At 42.0% G+C, this 26,199-nt stretch overlaps 1 protein-coding gene across 1 annotated transcript in view; it reads right to left on the bottom strand.

The window, feature by feature from the left end:
- Positions 1-26,199, bottom strand: part of LOC127569323 (pro-neuregulin-2, membrane-bound isoform-like) — a 490,672-nt gene that overhangs the window by 5,122 nt on the left and 459,351 nt on the right. Inside the window, 3 exon segments of the mRNA XM_052013852.1 lie at positions 5,928-6,055; positions 9,397-9,520; positions 9,728-9,830. Coding sequence (XP_051869812.1) covers positions 5,928-6,055; positions 9,397-9,520; positions 9,728-9,830 — 355 coding nt within the window.

Below are 26,199 nucleotides of genomic sequence, written 5' to 3'. Positions count from 1 at the left end.
GGAAACCATGTTCAACAAATGTTTCTCCTTAAGGAAGGATTATACATACACTGGAGGCGAGATTGATTCCTGTGATAAAGGAGGGATTTACCTATGAGAAAGGTCAAGCAGGTTGGGCCTTTACTTAGTAGTGGTTTGAAGAATGAAAGGTGAAATGTAAGATTCTGAAGGGGCTTCACAGGGAGGATGCTGAGGGGATGTTTCACCTTAGTAAAGGGCATAGTTTCAGAATAAGGGATCGCCCACTTAAGACCATGATGAGGAGGATTTTCTTCACTGAGAGTTTCAAATCTTTAGAATCCATTGCCCCTGATGACTGTGGGTGCTAAGTCACTGAATATCTTCAAAGCTGAGACAGAGAAGATATTTGTCCTTAGGGAAGACAAGGTTATGGGAAACAAACAAGCAAGTGAACTTGAGGTCATGATCAGATCGATCATGATATCATTGAATAGCAAAGCAGATTCAAGGGATGGTCTTGGCTACTCCTGTTCCTAGTTTATGTGCTATATAGTCATAAATAAATATCAATGTATCCAAGGATTGTGAAACTATCTGTCTCTACAAATAAGAACTTGTGGTCTAAAATTTGTTAAAAAATCACTTCCACAATGATATAGGAAATCATTTCACAACCTAGTATGAGTACTCAATGCAGTATATAAGATATTTACTTATTAGTCACACATACGTCGAAACATACAGTGAAATGCGTCTTTTTACATTATTTGAGAATGTGCTGGGGGCAGCCCACAAGTGTTGCCACTCTTCTGCCGCCAACATAGCATGCCCACAATTCCTAATCTGTATGTCTTTGGAATGTGGGAGGAAACTGGAGCACCCAGAGGAAACCCATGCAGACACTAGCAGAATGTATAAACTTCTTACAGACAGCGGCAGGAATTGAACCCAGGTTGCTGGCGCTGTAATAGCATTATGCTAACCACAGCACATGTGGAGGTGCTGACTTTTGGATGAGTGGTCGATCCCTCCATCTTGGCTGAAGGTTTGAGTGCTTTACTCAAAAACAGCAGCAGAGCTAACCAAGATCACTAGGAAAGCAAAATTATCTCATCATTGACCTTATTGTGTTTTCAGGTACCTTATTGTAGGCAAATTGTCTTCTACTAGTCCCTATGTTACAATAGTTCCAGCACTCAAAATTTGGCTATGAAGTGGATTGGAATATTCTTAAGTCCTATCTGAATGCAGCAGGGTTGAAATTAACCCTTGATCATATGCACTAGACTTGTGACGTAACAGCATTGGTTCCATTGGCTTGAATAAGTTTCATGCTCTATCCCAATCAGTATCCTCCATTTTCAGAACTTCCCAGATATCAGGAATGATTCACACAGTATTGAATCACCTACATCTCTACTAGGGGTTATTAACTGCAATTTTAATTTGAATATTAGCATATTGTTTGTGCTGTAAAAACATGTTGTAATTTTTGGCCTTGATGGAAAATGTGTGAGAGCATAATTAAGTTGCACATTATACACCCCATGAATTAAAATGTCCTGATAATGTAGTCTTGAACTGCAAGACATAACTTGTTTTAATTTACGTATGGAAACTTACCTGGGATGGTAACCGTCAGTTGTGAAGAAAAGAGTTTAATTTATTGCAGGTATTGATAATTCTGAATTACAGCCAACTAGAAATACATGCTGTTAGTGCCTATCTACTGTCATAATTTTAAACTGAAGAGAACTATCAGCATCAAATATGATTTGTTGCACAGTCATTGTTGCATGTAAGCCATTTGTAATCTCTTCTATTATCTGAATTGTTTTACAACTATGGATTTGACAGATTATTTTTGAGTAATATGAGCATTACCATTTTTCAGCATTATTAATGAACTATTAAAAATAATGACTAAACTGCATTGCTTTAAAATCTGCAATTCTGGAGTAACATTGGGAAAATTGATATTAATCATAATGTACTTGCATTTAACCCTCATAAACACCTAATGATCCACTTAACTAAAATAAATGTTGAATTCAACTACGGAGGACAATTTTTTTGTTGGCAATGGCTAAACAGCAATTAGAAAGTGTATCAATTATGCTTTACAAGTGCCAGTAATGGGAAAATCCAAGAACATTTTTAGTCATGGAAGATGGCCTTCAATCTACAAGTCAGTGGTGGATTACACCATTGCTGTGGTTAACTGGTTTAAGACTCAAAAGAAGTTTAATGATTTAAAGAAAAACATTAAGGTAACACACAAAAACTTCCAAAAATCAATAGGACAGCATTTGTATTTACAGAAGTAAACCCTATTGTCATAGAAAAACATTAAGAAAATTTCATAAGAAAAAGGTGCAGGTTTTGAGCTTGTTTTGCCATATGATAGGATATATCAGAACATCCCTACACTGCTGCCTTTACCGCATATCCACTGATCTCCTGTGTCCGAATCTGTTGATTTCAGTGAGTATTTTCATTAAGTAAGCATCTGCAGCACAGCAGTCCTCTGGAGTAAAGAATTTCCTCATCTTAGTCTTAACTGGGCTCAGATGAGGAAATTCAGTACAGATGTAACAACAGGCTTTGTGGTTAATGTTATTTGAGCTCTGTGGATGCCAATTTGGCTGGAAATTTCAGCACACTGGTGACCATCCATCATAGTTAAGGAGGCAGTAGCACCAGTGACATTCAGGTGCAGTAGGAATTACAGAATCAGCCAAATCGTGAAGTAAATATTTGTTTGATGCTGATTTGAAGACAGTGCTGCCAAAATAGACCTTGACGATCCATTTTTGCAGTAAAATTAACTTGTCTTGGGAGCCTAGTGTTCAGCAGCAAGAACTCCGGCCTTTGTACCTATTGTGCTGCACTATTTGAAGGGATCAGGAATGTCTAGCAATTTAATGGTTGTGAACAGCATCACATCTCAAGAACTAGTGTTAAAAATATTGGAGGTTCACGGCCCTGAAGTTAGTGGTGTGGCTGATGTTAGAGCTAAACTTTGGTCTAATCCTGTTGTTTCCAGACTTGAGTGGGGTCTTGGGGTGGAAGCTATGATAGACTTCCCTCTAGGTCAGCAGTTTGATAGGGAAAACAAGGAAAGGGCCTGGAATGTACAACTACCTGTAGAAGGGAGAGGAGAGCTCTCAACAGGAAACCCTATCCACAAAGGGAACTTGAAGAGCATTAACCTCACGACTGCTATTTCAGAAGACTCCACTTCTTTAAGGAGCTGCCCAATAATCATGTGCTGCAGTTAAACAGCTGCCACAATGCAGGACCAGACCTGTGTTTAAAACAACAATGGTAGTGATTGAGGCCATGAATTTCTTCACTTCTAGAATCACCAGGTTGGAACTTCGGGTACCATTAAAATATTGTAGCACATTGCTCCATTATGTAGGCAGCAAAAGGGCCAGGGGAGCTGGTTCATCTCCTCCTTTCTTGGATGAGAGCAGCAGGGAGCACCTGAGTGTGGATCCACAAGGACTGTTACCTTGCTGTTGGTACAGGGAGCCATTAAACACACCCAGATTGCTTTGAGCACACCAACCGAAATTCCTAAAATGTCGTGGACTGGAAAGGATTTCACTCGCTAATTTCCAGCCAGTCTGTGACCATTCACAAAAGATTGTAATGGTCAATGCCTAAAATGAAGGGACAGATATATGACAAATAAAATGTCGAGTGATTGATATTAGATGGAAGAATGAACAAAGGCAATACAAACTAAATGGTGCAATTTTCAAGCAGGTTCAGACACAGACAGCTGGGGCTACAGCTAATTCTTTTAAGTAAAAGGGACAGGTAATCCTGTTAAGAAGACATATGGTACAAAAGCAAGGAATTTATGAAACATTTCTGTAAATACTGCTTAGGTCCCAGCTGTGACATAGTGCCCAATACCAGAGGGGATGTCAAAGCCTGAGGAAGATGCAGCTGAGATTTACTGGAATGCTACTCAGGATGACGGGCTTAATTTATATGGAGAATTTAGAGAGCTATTACTCTCCTTAAGGGGAAAAAAATTATCGGCAGATTCAGTCATGTTTTCAAATGCATGAAGGGATTTTATGGATTAAGTGGAGAGAAACATTTCTAGTGGCAGACAAGTGAAGAAGGCATTTGGCATGCTTGTCTTCATCAGTCAGGGCATTGAGTACAAGAGTTGGGATATCAAGTTACAAGTGTGAAAGTTATTGTTGAGACCACACTTGGAGTACTGTGTGCAGTTCTGGTCTTCTTGTTATAAGAACAATGTCATTAACATGGAAAGGGTGCAGAAAAGATTCACAAGGATGTTACTAGGACTGGAGGGCTTGGGTTATAAGGAGAGACCAAATAAGCTGGGGCTTTTCCCTGGAGTGCAAGAGGCTGAAGGGTATCCTTGTAGAGGTATATAAAACCATGAGGGGTATAGATAAGGTTAATGATCACAGTTCCCCAGGGTAAGGAGTCTAAAATTAGAAATTTAAGGTGAGAAGGGAAAGGTTTTCATACAGAGGGTGGTGGGTATGTGGGGCGAGCTGTCAGAAGAAGTGGTAGAGGGAGGAACAATTGCAATGTTTAAAAGACATTTGGGCAGGTACATGGATAGGAAAGATTTAGAGGGCCAAACACAGGCAAATGGGACTAGCTTAGGTAGGCAAATTGGTCAGCATGGACAAGTTGGGCCGAAGGGCCTGTTTCTGCGCTGTATAACTCTATGACTCTAAGTCAGTATCTAGAGGACAGATGTAAAGTGATCAATAAGGGAACCACAGGTATCGTCAGGAATTTTCTTTTAAAGCTCTGTCGTGGTCTGGGATGCATTGTCTTAAAGGGTGATGGAAACAGATTCAATAACAACTGCAAAGAGGGTTTGGATAAATTTAAAACTAAGAAATTCGAGAAACATCAAGAACACCACAGAGTAGAAGGCTAGCCATCTAATTCACCAAGTAATGCAATTGTGGTGCTACCATTAGTCTACTGTGCCAAAATCCTGCTGGAGTCCTCTAGAGAGGAACTTGTGGGTCATCTTGCTGCCTGGGGAGCTGGCATGGGTTTGTTATGTCCCTGTGTTGGTTCTAAGTCACGTGTACCTGGTAACTCATTACATGTAGATCCTGCTGCTAAATCAACCCATATAGAACACAGTGTCAGTATCTGAGGATGGAATTGCAAGTATGAGACTGAGTGTCTGGCTGCCTTCACCATTCACAGGCAGCGCTTAGAAGCTTCCACTTGGCCAAGTGGACTGGCCATCTGAAAGGGGAAGGGCATAAGGGCAAGGTTATAGCAATCAAGAGAGGCAATCTGTAAATCAGAGAGATTGTGGGAGAAAGGTTTAGTGAGTTGGAGGAGGATAGAGTAAGAGCAAACCATGTTTTGCACTATTGATTGCTCCTTACACAAATGATGGCCATTCATTGAAGGCCAAAACTCTGTTCTCCAGTGCATTGATGTTATCATTAAGGCTATTCAGTTTTGCAAGCATATCGGCCAAAGATGTTGCAACTCCATAAAGCACTTTATCTCCCTCTGTCTTGCAGGAGCAGGGAAGGTACCAGCAGTGCTGTGGTGTGGGAGATGCACTGCTTCATCCAATCAGTACACTGGAGGGTTTCCTTTGCTCTTCACCTGATCCACCAAGGCCTCCAGAGCCAGAGCAAATATTGGGGTGTCCACTTTTGTGTTGCGCCATTTCCAGCAAGCTGTCAAAGGCTCTAGAATGACTTGCAACTCCATTTCCAGTCACAAAGTACCTAAGTGCCTACTTTTAATATTGATTTGCTAGCAATTCAAATAATTGGGTCCTGTTGGAAATGTGCAAGGGTAATTATACTGTTAATGCTGACTAATCAGTGAAATGATGGTAAAGTGGTGGTGGTCTCAGCAGAAATAGATAAGCAAAAACGTGCAGTCTCCATGACTTGTTTGTTAATATCTAGTTAGTTAATTACCTATGACTGGATGTGTGTGTAGCTGTGGAAGAGTGTCGAGATGTGGACGATGGCTGGCTTGCAGAAAATGAGGTTTCCGTTTCATGTCGCCTCACGTGTTCAGAGACCGGAACATTTTTTGAAATATACTGTATGAGAAAAGAAATAAACATCTTCAGAGTCGATCAGTAGGGCTCACAGATACCAAGATTTACATTATTCATCCCATATTTTTACACCTAATTAAAAAACCATTGTCTGTTACTCACTAAACAATTAGGAAAAGTGGTTGCTATCATTCAAACCATATTTTTATAATAGGATTTGAATAGTTTGATATAGGTTCGTTTTGGGGAATTTCACTGTGCACTTTTCACAACAAGCCTGAATCCTTGTATACTCTTTGAAATTAACAGATACATTTGCAAGACAATTCAGAAAAAAATGTGTTGAAGGAGGAAGGAAGATTTTCATCTGGACCAGATGTAACAAAGCTGTAAATGCATTGATTAGAATGGACTAACTATTCTGATATGTGTAACTCCAGAAATTTTCCCATATATGCTGGAGGGGGTGAAGAGGAAATTCACCAAGATGTTGACTGGAAGGGAGGATTTTGGTTATAAAGAGAGACTGGACAGGCTGGGCTTGTTTTCCCTGGAGCAAAGGAGGCTAAAGGCTGACCATGTAGAAGTGCAAAAGAAAATTATGAGAGCCATAGATAGGATAGATCGTCAAAATCTTTTTCCATATAGGGATATCAAAAACAAGAGAGTGAGGGCTTAAGGGGGAATCAGAGGGGATTGTTTTTCCACAGAGAGGTTGATATCTGGAATGCGCTGCTAGAGGACGTGGTGGAGGCAGATACAATCACTATGTTTAGGAGGCATTTAGATGGGCACTTGCATGTGAAGACATAGAAGGATATGGTCCTAATGCGGGCAAATGGGATTGGTGTAGATGGGCAGAATGGTTGGTATGAATAGGGTGGACTGAAGGGCCCATTTCTGTGCTATATGACTCTGCGCCCTTCAGCTTTGGAAAAAATTAAAGTTTTCTACATGATGTCATGATTAAAATGCATTTATCCTTAACCTTTCAAGGTAATCCTTGATTACTTTTATTGATTTGAACTGCTACAAATCAGAGATGAGAGACTGCAACATGACCAGTCTGACCAATACACCAAGCAGCAGAACCAGAGAAAATCTGCTTTCTCATCCTTTAAACAAAGCACTGATGGTAATTTTTAATAGTACAAGTGAGATTTATATGTCCTCTGTTTCAATATTTAACTAAAGTTTTAATGATTCACTAAATGCATTGGACCACTTATGCCTAGTTCTTGATTCTCCAATCAGGGGAAGAAGACTGAGTACATTTCAGCTGATCTATGCCCCTCGTGATCTTATACACCCCTATAAGATCACCTCTTGGTCTCCTATGCTCCAAGGAATAAAGTCCTCACCTATCCAACCTCTCCTTTTAACTCAATCCCTCAAGTCCTGGCAACATCCTTGTAAATCTTTTCTGAACTCTTTCCAGTTTGATAACAATCTTTCCTATAGCCAGGTGACCAAATTTGAACACAATACTCCAAGTGTGGCCTTACCAGCACCTTGTACAACTGCACCATGACCTCCCAACTCAATGTCCTGACTGACGAAGGCCAGTGTGCCAAAAACCTTCTTCAACCCCTGTCTTCCTGTGACTCCACTTCCAGGGAACCATATACTTGAACTCTAGGGTCCCTCTGTTCTACAAAACTCCCCAGGGCCCTGCCATTCACTGTGAAAGTCCTACCTTGATTTGACTTTCCAAAATGCAACACCTCATGCTTAGCTGAATTATACCGTAGGCACTGTCAACTGAGATGATTCCTACAAGATTTAATGGATTAATGGCACAGATTGGGGGTTGGTCACATACCATTCATGTACTTGAGTAGACTGGAACAAAATACAAATTCAAAACTGCTTTGCAGTCCTGCAACTGCGGCCTGTACATGAACTCATGATGGTCAAAAAAAAAACCAAGATGCCAATTATTGCTATAATTTCCACTTAGTGTTCCATATTGTAGACTTTATATCCAATTCTGTTACTGTGGTTGTCTATCAGTTTTCCACAAAGATTGTTAATGGAAATACAAATATAAAGACACAGCTGCTTGGTATTTATTTTTTTACATCACTAAACCATTACTATCTGTTTACAATAACCAGGTATGCATAAGCAATTGGCTATGTAATGAGAGTGTGTATAATTTTCATATTTCCATAGTTTGCACTCCTTTCTAATTACATATCCTGTTTAAAGTATCAAGAAGCACATTAATTCCTTTTGTGTTTTAGTGTTTCCCTCCTTACACCATCTTTTCCGTGAATCTGGGCAATAAAAAGTGCTTTGAATCTGGAATCATACTATATTCAGCACACTAATGGTTTAGAAAATTCTGTATGGCAGCTTCAAACAGGAATTCTGGCTGACCTTTTGCCTTTACTGGTCTAATTTCAGTGGTCTAGGCTGACATTAGCTAGGAGAATTTGCTGAATTCTTTTGTAGGTAGTTCTGGCATGAGTTATTCAGTCCAATATTTACACTGTGCCAAAATTTGGAGACTATGTGAGGTTCTGGCAAAACGATTGAACAGCTTAGCCCTCTCCCCATTATAATCAAGGGTAAGACTGAGTTTGCTGAATTAAAAAGTCATTGAAATCACCATCGCCACTTAGATTGATGAGGAGATAATATTGAGGTGAATATGCAGCAATCAAAATGGAAAGTTGCTTGAAGCATTATCAATCTGGGCATCATAACATAGTTACTATCTGAATTATAAATATTATTGATCAGATTGGCCAAAGCAGAGCCACAATCCTGAAAGTATGACAAATGCAAATATTATTTAGACTTTTTAAAAAGCACATGGTGGTAAATGAGGAAAAAAAATCCTTGAAACAGTGGAAATTGCTTTTTTGGTTGGCTGTTTCCAACTGCTTCTAAAATTGAATTTTGACATCAATCACAGATAATCTACAATACTCTTCCTAGGTTTTTCATTATTTCTCCAACATGTTAATCAACTGCTGATATAACTAAATAAAGAATTCTGCAGAAATTAAAAATTGAAATTAATTCCTAACTTTCCAGTGACCCTTTCCCCCAAAACCCCCCAACCACCTTTCCTGATGTGGCAGCATACCTAGATACTTAGGCAAATTCTGATTATTTTTGTGAAATAGCTTCTGGAGGACCAGGCAACATCACAGTCTGATTCCATTTTGTGTCAATATCACTACTGCAGTGAATTCTTGGCCAATGTTATTCAGTACCAGACTTGGCAGCACAGTCATCAGATGAACTATTACCCTGGAAAAGACTTTTTAGTTCTGTACACTTAGACCAAATGATAAATAGGATTATCACTAAATAATCTCTTACAAATACATTTAATTTTCTTAAGTCAGTTTATAAATAGAAGAACGTACATCGACCATTTGAATATCTTCTGGGAGAGGGCCAGGATGGTTTGGACCATTAGCAAGGTTTCGATTTTGATGATCTACACAAAGATTTTGCCTCAAATGGCTGTGCATTTTTTTTCTTTGTTTTCTATGGGAGAACAATAAATGGAGCAAGTTATACACAATGATAGACAACTTTAATTTATAATACATTTGACATTGGAATGAAAATGTATCTACTAACTTTGCATATTTGAAAAAATACAAATTACTGTATTTTGCAATAATGCAAAAACAACTTTAAATGTCCATTAGCAACTACAAAATACAGTTAATGTAAGGTTTAAAGACTTACTTTGTTTTGCAATATGCCACTACACATACAATTCCAACTACAAGAAGTGCAACACAAATGCCAGTAATAGTCAAGACTCTCTTTTGATACAATTCCTCAGCTTCTGTTGACAGAAACACAGGGTACAAAAGGGTTAAACATCTTATTCTAAATAAACCACCATCACCATCCAATTTATTTCAGTTACCAGATGCATTTGAATAGCCTTCTCTGGAGCAATTCTCGTCTTAATTCCAAATGCAGAAATATATTTGCAAATACAATAAAGTGTAGTGTACAAAATAGCTAGCAATAAGCTGAAGTAAATTCCCAGCAGAGTCACAATTAACACCCCTGAACACACTAAGGACAGACTGCAGGCCATTGTATTAAACCCAAAACAAAGAAAAAGTGTTTAAAATAGGTGGTAAAATTAAAATGAAACCATATGAAGGTAATACTCTTCAATTTTCAAAGGAGAAAAAGTTATTCTGAATGATATTTACATTTTTGTTAGAACTTTTCTAATTTTGAGAATTACATTCAATTGTTAATTGAAACATATTTTCTGTGACCTAACGATTTGAGGCTGAAACATGACATTAGGCAGACTTGTGTGCCAATTTCAGCAATGAAATAAAGAAAGTAAAAAGACAACAGAAAAATGGGAGACAAAAAAAGCATTTTAGTACAAATATCTAGTAATGGGGGGAGGGGGAGAGAGAAGTGAGGAAGTCAACAGCCTGGCATAGCATGCTTGTTACTGAAGAAGAGAATGGGAACACTGAGGGAGAAAGATTAAAGCAGACTGTGAAGGGATGCTTCAGACTAAAAATAAATAGTGTCCTGTCAAGGCATGGGAGTTGGAGTTTGTTTTTGCGATTAGTAATTAGAATGTCAGCAGCACTCGTTTTGCTGAAGGTGAGAGAAATGAACAAGCTCTTGTGTTATTAGTGTTTTGCTATTACTCTTTTGCACTTAATATTAGCAAACATTAAGTGACAGTAATGACATGTTTTTCACATTCATAGCTAAGGACTAACCAAAGTACACAAGTGCATCTCAAAATCTGAGAATAATTGTGCAATTTTACCTTGGATGAAAACAAACGTTAACGAAGTGACATTTGGAACAAGTTTAAGATACTGTTTAGTTTTCTCTCAATAAATAAGCTTCATTTACTTTAGCTTGGATTTTTTTTCTTAGCTGGGCCCATTTCTAATTTTTAAACTGTGTGCCATAAAAATTGTTTATATTAGCTGCAACTTCAGCAGAAACATGATGACCTGCAGCCTTGCTTGATTTACTGTTAAATCAACTTTGTTATAAACCAAGTTTGGAGTTCAAAGAATAGGTCTTCCAGTCTAAATACCAGCTTCACTTATTGAGAAGCTAACAGATGACACAAGTTTACACACATCTGGAGCTAACATGAAATTTATAGGTCAAACAATTAAGCAGCAGTTTTATGCCGTCTATTTACAGCAGTTATAAATCTGGCAAGAGTTCTGTTGGGCCAGCTGCAGCTCATCTCTAGTCAAAAAGAGTGCTGCTATAGAAAAGCTTTGCTTATCTGTAGCTCAATGTCATCATTAGATACTGGACTCCTTTATTTTGGTAATGGATGGATTAGTACCACTAGCCAGCTGCAGTCAGATCATCCCTTCAAAGCAAAAGAAGTTGCTAGAAATCCAAGGCAGCTTTTTAAATTTGCAGATTAAAATGAATGGTTTTCCATACCCATAAATTCAAATCCAAGATGCTCTGCCAATGCAGAAAGTTGACAAAAAAGAAAGAAAAAAGGAGAACAGTTTCAGAGAAGAATATTTAAAACATACCAGAAAGTATACATGTCATGTGGTTAGCTCGAACTTTGGTACAGAAATATGGCAGGTGTAACAATTAAATGGTGCTCAGAAAAGCGTTTCTATCTCGGACACAGGGCGCTACTGTTACAGGCAAAAGTTTTACACATGCAAAACAAGACAGAAACGGGTGGAATACAGTTAGTTGCAAATGATTACTCCCTCCTTTACAACTCTAAGGATCAATGTTATGAAAGACCTAAGGTGAGTCTTTAAAAGGTGGTTATGACTTAAGACTTTATATAAGACTTAATACTGAGATTATCTAAGCTGTGAAAATACTGTTTTCAAATGGACTAATGTTAAGTATACTACATTAAAAGGGATTGAAAACTCTTAATTTCAAATCCATTTAGTTTTATCCATTTAGCTCATTTGCAAAAATAAAAATTAATCATTATTTATTATTGCTGGCAGTGTTAACATAAAAGAAAACCAAAAAAAAAAGTATTATTACATAATTATCACTTGCATTTTTTATTGGTTTCTTTCATCAATTATCTTTCTTGCCCTCCCTTTCTGAAGGGACCACTGTCTGGTTAGTATGGAATTCTATAAATCCCAACTGCCCAATACTACCTCCTGCCTGTTATTGATTCCTAAACCTTGAATCTGATTGTGGTCAGGCTACCATGAGAGTATCACTGCTGATACTTTCATTACTTGTCCTTAATATTCACTTTACTGGCCCTCAGCAAAGAACAGGAACTCTGTTCACGTTTGTTAGGCTAAAGATACTGAAGTCATTTTGTTGCTTTGCAACCATGCTTGGCTGGCATCGGTAGTTCAGCTGAGACTCTAGACTGATCAATGGAGCTTCCTGATCTTTATGATTAAGTTTCTTGATGGTTAAATTCTATTTGGGAAATCAACGTTAATTGTTTAAAGTTACATTGTGATTCAAGGTAAATCATTTTCTCTCAGATGTACTTTAGATTATAAACTGGTATATTATGACGTGCTAAGAACATTGAAGGTTTATGTAATAGTAGTTACTTTGATAACTATGAAAAAGTTAGCATGTGAATTTCCCCTTCCCATATTCATCGGCTGTTACATCAATGGAAGCGTTGTGAAATCTCTGAAACTATGTCATGTAATCTGAAGAACCCACACATAAATTCTGCTTCTCCACCCCCTCCTGTTTCTAATTCTTAATTATATAATCATTGTACAAACAAATGAACAACAGAGAACAAAGGTAAGGCTGTAATATTTGGATCTTCACTCCCATATACACATGCAAAGTATCTATAATTTTTATATTTTGAATAATCTTAATGTTGATGAATGTCAGGAATATCCCAGGTCTTCAAATGCATTCTTAGAATAATGTTGGCTCAAGCGCTCTAAAGAACTTAAACAGAAAATCAGGAGGGTTAGAAGGGGCCATGAAATGTCCTTCATGGGTAGGATTAAGGAGAATCCCAAGGCATTTTACACATACATTAAAAACAAAAGGGTATATAGGGAAAGGGTAGGACCACTCAAGAGCAAAGGAGACAATTTATGCCTGGAGCCAGAGGAAGTGGCTGAGATGTTAAATGAGTACTTTGCATCAGTATTCACCAAGGAGAAGGACGTGGAGGATAGTGAAATCAGGCAGGGGTATGCTGATATTCTAGGGCATGTTGATATCAAGAAGGAGGAGATGATGGGTTTTTAGAAGATCATTAAGGTGGATGTCCCCATCGCTTGATGGAATCTATCCCAGCTTATTGAGAGAGGCAAAGGAGGAGATTACTGGGGTCTTGATAGAGATCTTTGTGTCCTCTTTAGTCACAGGTGAAGTCCCAGAGGACTGGAGAATAGCCAATGTTGTACCTTTGTTTAAGAAGGGCATTAAGGACAAACCAAGAAATTATAGGCCAGTGAGCCTTGCATCAGTGACAGGGAAATTATTGGAGAAGATTCTTAGGGATAGGATTTACTCATCACTGGAAAAGCATGGATTATTAGGAAAGGTCAGCATGGTTTTGTGCAGGGAGGTCACTTTCTTACAAACAATTGTATTTTTTAAGGAAGTGGTGAAGATGAATGATGAAGGTAGGGCAGTGAATGTTGTATACGTGGACTTTAGTAAAGCTTTTAACAAAGGTCCCTCTTGGTAAACTGATGCAGAAAATTAAGGCACATAGGATCCATGGGGACTTAGTAGATTGGATTAAAAATAGGGTTAGCCATACAAGACAGAGGATAGTGCTGGAGGGATGTTATTTTGACTAGAGGTCTGTGACCATTGGTGTTCTGCAGGGATCCAGTGCTGGGACCTCTGTTGTTTGTGATACACAAAAATGATTTGGACAAAAATGTAGATGGGCTGATTAGTAAGTTTGCAGACAACATGAAAACTGGCCAGAGTTGTAGTTAGTATTGTAGAAAGTCTCCAGATAGTGAGGAAAGTTGTCAAAGGAGACAGCAGGATGTGGACCAGTTTGAGATAAGGGTGGAGAAATGGCACATGGAGTTTAATTCAGACAAGTGTGAGGTGTTACACTTTAGGAAGTCAAATGTAAAAGGAATGTATACAGTAAATGGCAGACCCTCAGAAGCAATGATGTACAGGAGGATCTTGGGGTACAGGTCCATAGCTCCCTGAAAGTGCCTCACAAGTAGATAGGGTGGTAAACAAGGCATATGGCATACTTGCCTTTCTTGATCGGGCATAAAGTATAAAACTTGGCAGGTTGCGTTAGAGCTATGTAAAACTTTGGTTTGGCCATATTTGGAGTATCGTGTGCAGTTTCTGGTTGCTACATTACCAGAAGAGTGTGGTGGGCTCTGGGGAGGTTGCAGAAGAGGTTCACCAGGATATTTGCCTGAATGTAAGAGTGCTAACTATAAATAGAGGTTGGACAAACTTGGATTGTTTTCTCTGGAACTTCGGAGGCTGAGGGGTGACCTGATAGAATGACATAAAGTAATAAAAAATAAAATTATAAGACTTATTGATAGGGTAGATAGTCAGAATCTTTTTCCCAGGATGGCAATGTCGAATACTAGAGAGCATAGTTTTAAGGTGAGAGGGGGAACGTTTAAAGGAGATTTGCAAGGCAAGTTTTTTTTTTACACAGAGTGGTGGGTGTCTGGAACATCTGCCAGGGGAGTGGTAGAAGCAGGTAAAATAAAGACACTTAAGAGGCATTTAGATGGAAACATGAACAGCAGGGAATGGAGTGATATTGGCCTTGTGCAGGCAGATGGGATTAGTTTAAAATAGCATCATGGTCAGCACTGACATCATGGGCCAAAGGGCCTGTTCCTGTGGTGAACTGATCTACGTTCTATGTAAGCACAAGCATTCACAGTCAAAGGAAGATTGCTCCATAAAGCAAACATCGATTGGGGGGGGGGGGGTGTTACAAAATTGAAATAAATGGTAGGATTGCATAATTATGACCAGCATTCATTCTCTAAATATACAATATGGAGAGAATAATTTTGGGGTAAAAAGGAGCATTTTATCATTCTGATTCACTGGCTATTGAATCACCCAGCATGTATATTTTTTTGGAACTCAAATTTTTGACTAAGATTATGCAGATATATGTGTTCCCATATAAAAAAAATACCTCCATGCACAAACCACACGAGATCTCAAGAAAGGTTCCTATATATATGGCAAATCCCAAATGTAAAATTGAGATCCTCTTTTTACATATAATATGTCCTATATTAATATATCCAATTACATATACCTGTGCCTGTATTCATAATAGAAACTGCCTCCCTTCAGTCAATCTACTATGATGCCACTACTATGAGTAGGGTGTAATTACTGAGTGGCACAGTTAATATTGGCAGCTTACATTATATATCTGGGCAGAGGAATTTCTACTGCCACGAAATTGAATTGTGCTACAGTTAAATTTTGTGTAACAAAAACAACAGCTAAATTATTGGCCCATTATGTACCCATTTCATAATACAGCTTTGGCTTGTGGTATGTGAGTATTTGAGTGTATGTAACATGCATGCCCATTTACAGAGACACAATCAATTGATAAGCATCTTCGAAGTGAAATTGATCCATGTCTGTGCGGCCACATCCAGAAAACAAACAGAACAGCTGGGACAGACCTTGCACCTGTGATATTTGAATATGCTCATAGGATTAATCCATTAAATGAATGTCTGTTCCAAGTTTTAATGTGGCACAAATGTCCAGCAACAAACCACAAACTTGTTGTGTTGTATGTTTGGAGTGGATACACAAGAAAGGGACCTAGATGAAATAAGGCCTGTCAGGTTTAGTGCTGGGTGACAGGGACTCTGAATTACTTGATTGCTTTGTCAGTCTGTCCCTATCTCACTAAGCCTGGCATCCTACCCACTATAGAGACTGTAGACACCATGCAGGCAGTTATAATACCCTTGAATATGCCATTTGAAGGGTAACTTTGCCTTAAAAGGGGACAACCACTATTGCAATGAATCGTAAATGAAAGTCCCACGTTGACGTCCAAGGTTATCATGGTTGTGTGCATAGGGAAGGGAGAGTACTACTGATTACAAATAGAATGCACTTCATCAGTAGCAGTCCAAAAACAAGAGCTCCTGTGTCCAATATTGTTATCTCAATAAAACTGATAATCCTCCATGCTAAATCCTGGCAAAAGCCAAAGGTTAAGATGTTCCTTTACGACTTCATTTGTGCTGGTCAGTGTTCAAAAATCTCTCTCCAAGATGTCCTAATCAGTGGAATGGCCCAGAGTCAAAGTAATGGCGGCCAAACAGAAGTAGGACCTACCATAGAGTAACAGAGAAACGTACCTAGTATCAAAATGATCGAAGGATGTTTTGTTTTCTTCGAGATAACCCCTTCTGCAGGTGATGTGATTGTAAGGTGAACATGTGCTTATTCTCACCCTGTCAATTTAGCCAACAGCACAGAACTGCTACTGCTGTCCAACAGGTTTACTGGGATCCCCAGCTCACTGTGGTCTAGAACAAGCAAGATAACCATAGCTTTCAGCAAAGTGAGTATATCAAGGCCCCTGCTGAAGTTCTTAAATGATTCCATGAGAATCGTATTTCTTCCTGCTTTAAAGCAATTGTTAAGGAGACAGATGGAGCTGAAGCCATTGTGATGAAGGTGTTGATGACTATTGTTTAAAGTATTGGACCAATTATTGCTGAACCATTGTGGAGACTATTGCTCTTTGTCAATTGGAGCATGAGGAACCTCTTAGTTGTCACTCTAGGCCTTCAGCATAACTAAGAGCAGAAGGAGAAAAATCTAACAGGGGTCCTGCCTAGAATGGAGAATAGCAGGTAACATGGAAAAATAGTTTTGCACGGATTGCAAGTCCTCAAAGAGTCAGGGAGTGATAAACGGCACTTATGTAGCTCTATTGCATCCATATGTGAACCTGCAAAGGCTATCACAAACTATTGTGCATTCCTTTAACCCTTTAATACCAGCCTTCCAGATGCCTTTGCCTGTTCTAATTTTTAATACAGTGCTTCTCCACCACCAGTCCCCCATCCCCACCACCTCAACCTAGCAGCTGTATCCAAGGTGAAGACCGCTGCTCCCTTGCAGTGCCAGAAGTTGTAGGTGGCTGAGACAGATGACCAGGAGCAGCTCTGAGCTGGCTAGTGGGGCCTCAGCTTGGGCTAGCTCAATGACCTGACAACAGAGTGAAAGTGGTGGGATGTGGCGACCCACCTTCGACACAAGCGAACCGGCTCCAAAGTCGGCGCGCGCGTCGGCAGACAAGCCAGCCACAAAATGGCGCTGGGCCTTCTTCTTCAACAGTGAGGGGAGAAAGCCTGCGCGCGGGAAGAGGTTCGGTTGGCGCACCTCTGATGTCATCGCCGCGCGTCGAGCGTGGGAACTTAACTGCTGAAAAGCCAGCGCGGCAAGGTTCGAATAAACCAGTCTCGAGTTCAACCCACCGACTACGTGTCGTTATTCCTAGCGCAGTGCATAGCCCATCGCTACATTGGTGACCCCAACGGTCCAAATGGGATTTGAACTGAAGATGATCGATTCTTCATCTGTTCACGCAGTTTCGCTGAAACTGCCACCCTTCTGGACGCTGCGACCACGCCTGTGGTTTGACCAAGCAGAGGCCCAGTTCCAGATTCAGCAGATATCTTCTGATTCCACACGTTACTATTATGTGGTGAGCTCCCTTGACCAGGAGAGAGCTGCCCAGGTTGAGGATTTCATACAGTCACCCCCGGAAGAAGGCAAGTATACAGCATTCAAAGTGCTGCTCATATGGACCTTCGGCCTCTCACGACGGGAACACGGTGCCTGCTTGCTGCACCTGGACGGTTTGGGGGACCGGCCGCCGTCAGCGTTAATGAACGAGATGCTGGCCCCGGCTGACGGACACAAGCCCTGCCTCATGTTCGAGCAGGCCTTCCTAGAGCAACTGCCCGAGGACATACATCTGCTACTGGCCGACGCAGATTTCAGTGACCCCCGGAAGGTAACTGCCCAGGCAGACGTGCTGTGGAAGGCCAAGAAGGAAAGTGGGGTGTCCATCGGCCAGGTTACCAAGCCATGTGCCCAACACCAGGACAGACCATGCCCGGCAACGCAGCGCACACAACCCAGAGGAAGGAGTGAGGAGGCCACTGTACAGTGGTGTTTCTACCACCAGCGGTGGGGCACAGAAACCCGCCAGTGTCGCCTGCCCTGTGAGTTCTCGGGAAACACCAAGGCCAGCTGCCGCTAATGGCTATGGCGGCTGGCCACCAGGACAGCCTCTTCTACGTCTGGGACAAACAGTCGGGACACTGCTTCTTGGTCGACACTCAAGCGGAAATCAGTGTCTTACCCCCGACGGGGTACGACACCCGCAACAGGGAGCCAGGACCCACCCTGAGGGCTGCAAATGGCAGCACGATACGCACCTACGCACAGTGCAACTGCAGTTCAGTGCCAGCTGGTTCACGTGGGAGTTCACACTGGCCGCCGTGGCCCAACCACTCCTGGGGGTGGACTTCTTGCGAGCTCACAGCCTACTGGTCGACTTGCACGGGAGAAGGCTGGTCCATGCCAAGACTTTCCAGACGTTCTCTTTGGGCGAAGCCAAGTTGCCGGCCCCACAACTGGATTCCGTCACGCTGTCGGACAACTATTTCACCAGAATCCTGGTGGTTCTGGCACCACAGTTCACGGCAGCCATACCCCGACACGGAGTACAGCACCACATTCCGACCAAGGGACCACCCCTCCACGCCTGCGCATGACGGCTTCCCCCAGACAAGCTCTGCCTGGCGAAGGAGGAGTTCACGAGGATGGAGGAATTGGGGATCGTACAGAGGTCAGACAGCCCATGCGCTTCCCCCCATACATGGTGCCCAAAGCAGCCGGGGGCTGGAGACCATGCGGCGTCTACCATTGACTGAACGAGGCTATAACCCCAGACCATACACGACTTTGCAGTAAACCTGCACGGGGCAAGCGTCTTTTCCAAGGTGGACCTCGTCCGGAGATACCATCAAATCCCGGTACACCCTGAAGACATCCCCAAGACAGCACTCATTACCCCACTCAGCCTGTTCGAGTTCCTCCGAAAGCCATTCGGCCTGAAGAATGCCGCACAGACATTCCAGCGGCTAATGGATATGGTGGGACGCGACCTGGACTTCGTGTTCATCTATTTGGACGACATCCTCATAGCCAGCAGAAATTGTCAGGAGCATCTGTCTCAGCTCCGCCAGCTCTACTCCTGCCTGAGTGATTTTGGCCTCATGATCAACACGGCCAACTGCCAGTTCGGACTCGACACCATCGACTTCCTGGGCCACAGGATTACCAAAGACAGAGCAACGCCCCTGCCCACCAAGGTAGATGCGATCCGCCACTTCGCCCGGCTCAACACAGTCAAAGGCTTGCAGGAGTTCGTGGGTATGGTCAACTTCTACCACCGTTTCCTCCCCTCAGCAGCCCGTGTCATGCGCCCTTTGTTCACCCTGATGTCCGGTAAAGGCAAGAACATTACTTGGGACGAAGAGGCTGCGGCCACTTTCGTCAAAGCCAAGGAAGCCTTGGCAGACGCCGTGATGCTGGTGCACCCCCGAACGGACGTTCCAACCATCCTCACAGTGGACACATCCAACACGGCAGTCGGTGGGGTGCTGGAGCAACTCATCGAGGGGCGCTGGCAACCCCTAGCATTCTTCAGCAGGCACCTGCGGCAACTCGAACTCAAGTACAGTGTTTTCGACTGGGAGCTGTTAGCACTATATCTGGCAATCCGACATTTCAGGTATTTCTTAGAGGGCAGGCTGTTCACCACGTTCACGGACCACATACCATTGACCTTCGCGTTCACGAAGGTGTCTGATCCCTGGTCAGCCCGCCAGCAGCGACATCTGTCCTACATCTCTGAGTACATGACGGACATCCAGCATATCTCGGGAAAGGATAACGTCGTGGCGGACACACTCTCCAGACCAGCTCTCCAGACCAGCTATCCAGACCCCATCCCAGGGGGTGGACTATGCAGCGCTAGCGGAGGTGCAGCAGGCAGATGACGAGCTGCCCAGCTACAAGACCGCAGTCTCGAGTTTGCAGCTGAAGGACTTCCTAGTAGGCCCGGGTGGGAGGACCCTCCTGTGTGATGTGGCTACCGGTCAACCTCGCCCCATCGTCCTGGCAGCCTGGCGGTGGCGAGTTTTCGACTCCATACACGTTTTGGCGCACCTATCCATCAGGACAACCGTCCGGATGGTCTCCAGCAGGTTTGTGTGGCATGGCCTTCGCAGACAGGTCAGTGAATGGGCCAAAACGTGCATGCAGTGTCAAGCAGCCAAGGTGCAGCGGCACACCAAAGCCCTGCTGCAGCAGTTCGAACCCACCCACCGGAGGTTCGACCACATTCACGTGGATATTGTGGGGCCCCTGCCAGTGTCGAGAGGAGCGCGGTACCTCCTAACTATGGTAGACCGGTTCACGAGATGGCCAGAGGCGGCCCCGCTCACTGACACCTCCGCCAATTCCTGCACCCGAGCGCTGATCACAACCTGGGTAGCATGCTTTGGGATACTGGCCCACATTACCTCCGACAGAGGCGCCCAGTTCACCTCCAGCCTGTGGTCAGCCGCGGCCAGCCTGTTGGGAGCACGGTTACACCACACTACTGCCTACCACCCACAGTCGAATGGGCTGGTGGAACGTTTCCACCGTCACTTGAAATCGGCTCTCGTGGCCCGCCTGAAAGGGTCAAACTGGATGGACAAGCTCCCCTGGGTCCTGCTCGGAATCCGCACAGCACCCAAAGAGGATCTGCACACCTCGTCGGCCGAGCTGGTGTACGGCGCACCCCTGGTCGTCCCAGGAGAGTTCATACCAGCCCCAAGGGGGGAAGAAGAAGAACCCACGGCAGTCCTGGACAGACTACACGAGAGGTTTGGCAACCTGGCGCCCGTACCGACTTCACGGCACGGACAGATCCCCATCTGCATACCCAAAGACCTGCAGGACTGTAAGTTTGTATTTGTATGGAGGGGCTACAGTGGCCGTACGAGGGGCCGTTCAAGGTACTCAAGAACAACGGGTCCACGTACATTCTAGACATTGGGAGGAAAGAGGAGGTTTTCACGGTGGACCAGCTCAAACCGGCTCACGTGGACTTGGTGCAGCCGGTTGAGGTTCAGGCTCCGCAGCGCAGAGGCAGACCGCCCAAACAGCGACTGATCCAGGCTGTGGACTTTGGGGGTTTATCGTCGGTTGGGGGGGGGGGGGTTATGTGGCGTCCCACCTTCGATGCAAGTGAACCGGCTCCGAAGTTGGCGCGCGCGTCGGCAGACAGGCCAGCCACAAAATGGCACTGGGCCTTCTTCAACAGTGAGGGGAGAAAGCCCACGCATGGGAAGAGGTTCGGTTGGCGCACCTCTGACGTCATCGCCGCGCGTCGAGCGTGGGAACTTAACTGCTTAAAAGCCAGCGCGGCAAGATTCGAATAAACCAGTCTCGAGTTCAACCCACCCAACGTGTCGTTATTCCTAGCTCAGTGCATAGCCCATCGCTACAGGGAGCACAAATGCTGTCATCCTGAGAGACGATAGCAATTCTCTGCAGTTGTTAGCACTTCCTCGAAGCAGGACAACAGATTGTGTGGTGGTTCAGTTTGTTGCTGTTTTCATGAATGACTGTACGTATGTACCATACGTACGTTTTCTCAGGCACTGTGACCAGATGTGTGACACATCAAGCATTTATCCCTCTGGCCAGCATCTCCTGTGATATTTCATTTCAGTTATTGGGTTCCTGAGCAGTTAGGATTTCCTCTGCTTGTCCTTTGACTGGGTACTCAATCATTTTCAATGAAGTGCAGTGCCCACTCCTGTGCTGCGCTGATTTTGTCTATGTCAGTGCTTGCCAAGATGCATGGCAACTTCTGGTATTGGTTAAATTTGGTGCTCATCTCTTCCTTACAAGATGCAGGCATGAAGGTTGGTTTCAGCTGGTGCGCAGGGTTCCTGGAATCACTTGGGGTCATGGCGTTCTAATGTACAATGTTCATACATGAAAATCACGTCTTATTGGCAATAGGACAAAACCGTTTGGGTTCTAACATAATGCCATTTCAGTGCTGGTTTTCATGCACAAGCTCATATCCAAATAGACCTTTTAAAATGGCAAAATGAACTATCTCTATGTAGTCTGTTCTAATTACCTTGTGCCCTCCAAACCGTGGGATTTATATATGCATTTTACATTTGTAAGCAGTTGTTTCTTTATCATTAATATTTATCTGTATTTACAATGGGAACTGCAGATATATAAATGACACAGGCTATAATTACTCCCTCCACCTGGATGATGTAGGATAGTTAGGTTACCTGATGCTCACTCTCCATGCAAACTATGAGCCACATCTTGAAAACTACAACTCCTCACTGCTACTTTGCTGGAAGCAATTAAACTAAGAACCTTAGCATATGGACCTAAAGAGCAATATTGGTACCAGCTACTAAACAAGTACCAACAATATATAAAAACAAGAGGCAGGAATTTACTCTAGAGTCTTCTCAATTGAATACAATAACTATAAAGAGCTCGGCTTTCTTGTATAAATTTAATACAAAGCTACCTTGAAACTATTTCTTTAGGACAATTAACTTTAAGTCATATGTGATCCAATTGTAACTGATATTTGATCATAATTATGTTCCTTAACAAAAACAAAACTTTTAATATAAATCTAGGCTTGGGCTGAAGACAAAGCATCCAGGGGAAATTCACCTCAGTTATCCTTCCCAAAGAAGAATGGAAACATCAAGGTCATTTTTGAAATGACTCTGCTCACCCGGCAGATGGTGGGCAGATCGAGACTACCACCAGCCGGATGAAGCAAACAATTTTCGTGTCCAACATTCAATAGAATAAAAACGTCAAGCTGTCAGTGCTGTACAACTGCTGACAGCCTGCTGTTTGAGGGGCACAGGCAATCTGAGTTTCGTGCCAGAAGACACTTTAATGGATGAGGGACAGCTGATCAGATGAAGAAAGAGTATTTTTGTTGAGACATAGGAAACGCATTCATGTTGCTCTTGTCCTGAAAAATTTCCGCTACTTGGCTGAATTCTGTCCTTTGCTGAGCAGCTTTCACTGACATTGTTAAAGCATGCTTGTTTAACTGCTAACCCACATAGAGCACCAACATTATGTGCATCAACCTCAAAATTACGTGTTTCTATGAAGTAAAATGCATGCAGATTCCAAATGGACAGGCAATGTGCTCCTCCAAATTACTGCCCAAGTGGCAAAGCTGAAAATGGCTCTATTAATTTGGCTTACAAGATGAATGATTGTTATTTAGTAAAGGCAGACAGGTTTGAGGAATGGTTGTAGACGAATCTATTAATATGTCTGTAAGTATGATGAATGAAAACTTGGTATTTGAATGCAGAATTCAATTTCCCAGAGCTGATATTAACTCCCACTTAACAAAATCATACCTAGAGGTTCTTGGCTGTAAATTGATTGTTTGAGGGTCAAAAGAGCCAAAGCAAAGTAATGTTCATGTTTTTAACATGTTTGGAAATGCAGGATGGTAAATTCTTTGAATTGAATTAGGAAATGACTACAAAATTTAGTGCTTTAAATGTAGAATTCTTGTGGTCAGTAGCATTTTTAGCAAGCTTGTTAAATTACAGGATAACTGCAGGTTGATTCTCATGGATAATTTTAAAAGGAGCTTTCACAGGTTTGTGCTCTGGAAATCAGAGCAGAAAAATTACTTTTAGACCAACATATGAATATTAAATATTGGTTAAGGTTTTCAGGATATAAAATCAGAATCTATGTAACATACTTAACAAAACAAATAAGCAGCTGAATTGGTCTTTCTAGAATGTTCCTCTGTTCATATTCTCAACATATTATGTATGCAAGTTTTAATGATGCAGCAGAACAGGAGTTATTAGATTCATTGGCATCTAACTTAATTATTTGTGTTGTCACCTTGCAATGGGGTGAATTGACTGTGGCTAAGATCAAAAGCACATCTTGCATGTGATTATACACTCCCAACTGTGTCGTCTTCCTGAAAACGTTTATTGAGTAAACATGTTCAGGACTTGACCAACTCAGCCAGCGATGATGCTGTCAATCCACTGTCTGTGAAAGGCACTGAAATCCACCAGCCAGAGTACATTCTGAGCCATTGTCATTCTTAATGCTATCCTGTGCCAGCATATTCAACTTATCTTTCACTTAAGATGACATTTTGTAAAGGATAATGGAAACATTCAAGCAGTTTGTTATTATATCACCATACCTTTTGTATTTTCATTTATTTTGAGCACTCGTTGGTTATTTTGGTTGGTTCTGAGTGAAAATACTGAGTATACACCTATTTAGACTACAGTGGTTGAGATTTCTCTTAACATGCAATCAGATGCAAAAGTCGGAATTTGCTGATGGATTTGGAAGGCTGAATCTATCAGTTCACTCTGCTGTTGGACTCCTCAATCATGCTGGCATTTCCCAGCGTCATGCTGGTGATCACATCTCGGATTCTGTGCCAGATTAGCCTGGCATGTGATCCAAGACCCCATCAATGGGATTATAGGGTAAAGGATTTTTTTCCCAAATTAATTTGCTTTAACTGTCTTGCTTATTTATGCTTTTAAGTGTTTTTAGTTAATTTTTCTAAAATTGCCTAATTAAAAAAAAAATTACTGAAGTGTAATGCTTTTTTGATGTCTGAAACATTTAAAAATGATAAAAGTAATTTATAATTTTTATAGCCAGCTTTTAGCTAAATTATAGTTTTGGAGGGGCAAGGCCTCTTCACAGCACTGCCTGAGGCCCATGCTGCTAACTCAGGGGTTCACAGGGGCAGGGGTAGCTGTGAGTCACCTCCCCATCTGGACCGGGTAAGTGTGGGCATGGAAGGACTGTGGGCAGTGTTGGGGAGCCAGACCAGCAAGATCTTACACAAAGAGTTTTTTGATATATTCGGATGTTAACTGCTAAACCAGTTTCTGCCTTGGCCTTTGATAATGTATGGAAAGTTTCTGGGACCCTCAAACTCTCAAAGCTTGACTCTTTAGTTCCTTAGTGGGTCTCACTCTTACCAATTGATTTATTTCAGTTTTACTAAATAGGTAACAGAACTGGCCAAGGTGATTAAGACACTAAAAGTGAGTTGAAACGTTCAAGAAAAATTCCCTAAGATCCAAATACATCAAATTCATTTCTCCTACACCAATTAAAAAAATCACTTTGCACGCTGAAATTGTAATTTAAATTCAAATTTTGTTTTTTTTTACTTCCACAAAACAATATTTAACTAAATATGTGTTCATGTTATCATGTGCTTTCCGTCAATTCATCACAGGTAACAGTAGGAATTAAATGATGTATTATTACAGAAGCTGGCAGAGTGAAGGGACGGTGGGGAAGGATTAATGAAACTGTTATTACCTTGTAAGTGACATAAAATTTCAATGATAGACCGCTAGATCAAATGGGGAGGTGATAGGGAAGGCTGAGAAGTCAGAGGGGCATTAAGTAAAACTGAAGTCACCAAAGCTGAGCAGTCACTCCATTTAGAGGCTATGGGAGGAGATCTAAGCAAGGAATCAAAGTGTAAGGAGTAGAGGGAGCAAGTGACCTAAAGGCAATATTGGAACTGTAGAAGAAACAGCGTAGTGGAGAAGAAAATGCTTCCATGCAACAAGTGATGGATAGCATGAGCAGGCATATGTAGAAAGGTGGCTTTGCTGAAGGAAAAAGAATCTCTGTTTGATTCAAGGTATTAATAAACTCGCTGAGATGTCATATGGAGTGCATGTTTTGATAGGTAGCAGCATGCTGAAGGCCATGTATCCATTGTGTTAGGCAAAAAAACACATGGAGAAAGAATGCTTCTTGGTAGAACATGGTAGAGAAATTTACTGCAGGGAAAGGAGTTGGAAGAGGTGCTTTCCAAGAACAAGAGATCAACTAGTTGTGATGGTATACAAGATGAGTGTCACTATGGGCACACCAGGTTAACACTTGGGGTGAAGTGATATGCATGGTGAAGAGGGACTTAGTAGAGACTTAGTCGAATAGAGACAGTCTCTACTAAGTTTCAGTAATAGTAGAAGAAAGGTCAGCAGTGTTGAATGAAGCAAGGGAATGTGTTTTAGGAAGAGAAATAAGTGAGG

Source organism: Pristis pectinata, chromosome 4 (genome assembly GCF_009764475.1).
Source record: "Pristis pectinata isolate sPriPec2 chromosome 4, sPriPec2.1.pri, whole genome shotgun sequence".
Classification (NCBI taxonomy): domain Eukaryota; kingdom Metazoa; phylum Chordata; class Chondrichthyes; order Rhinopristiformes; family Pristidae; genus Pristis; species Pristis pectinata.
This window is presented reverse-complemented; position numbering and strand designations above follow the sequence as displayed.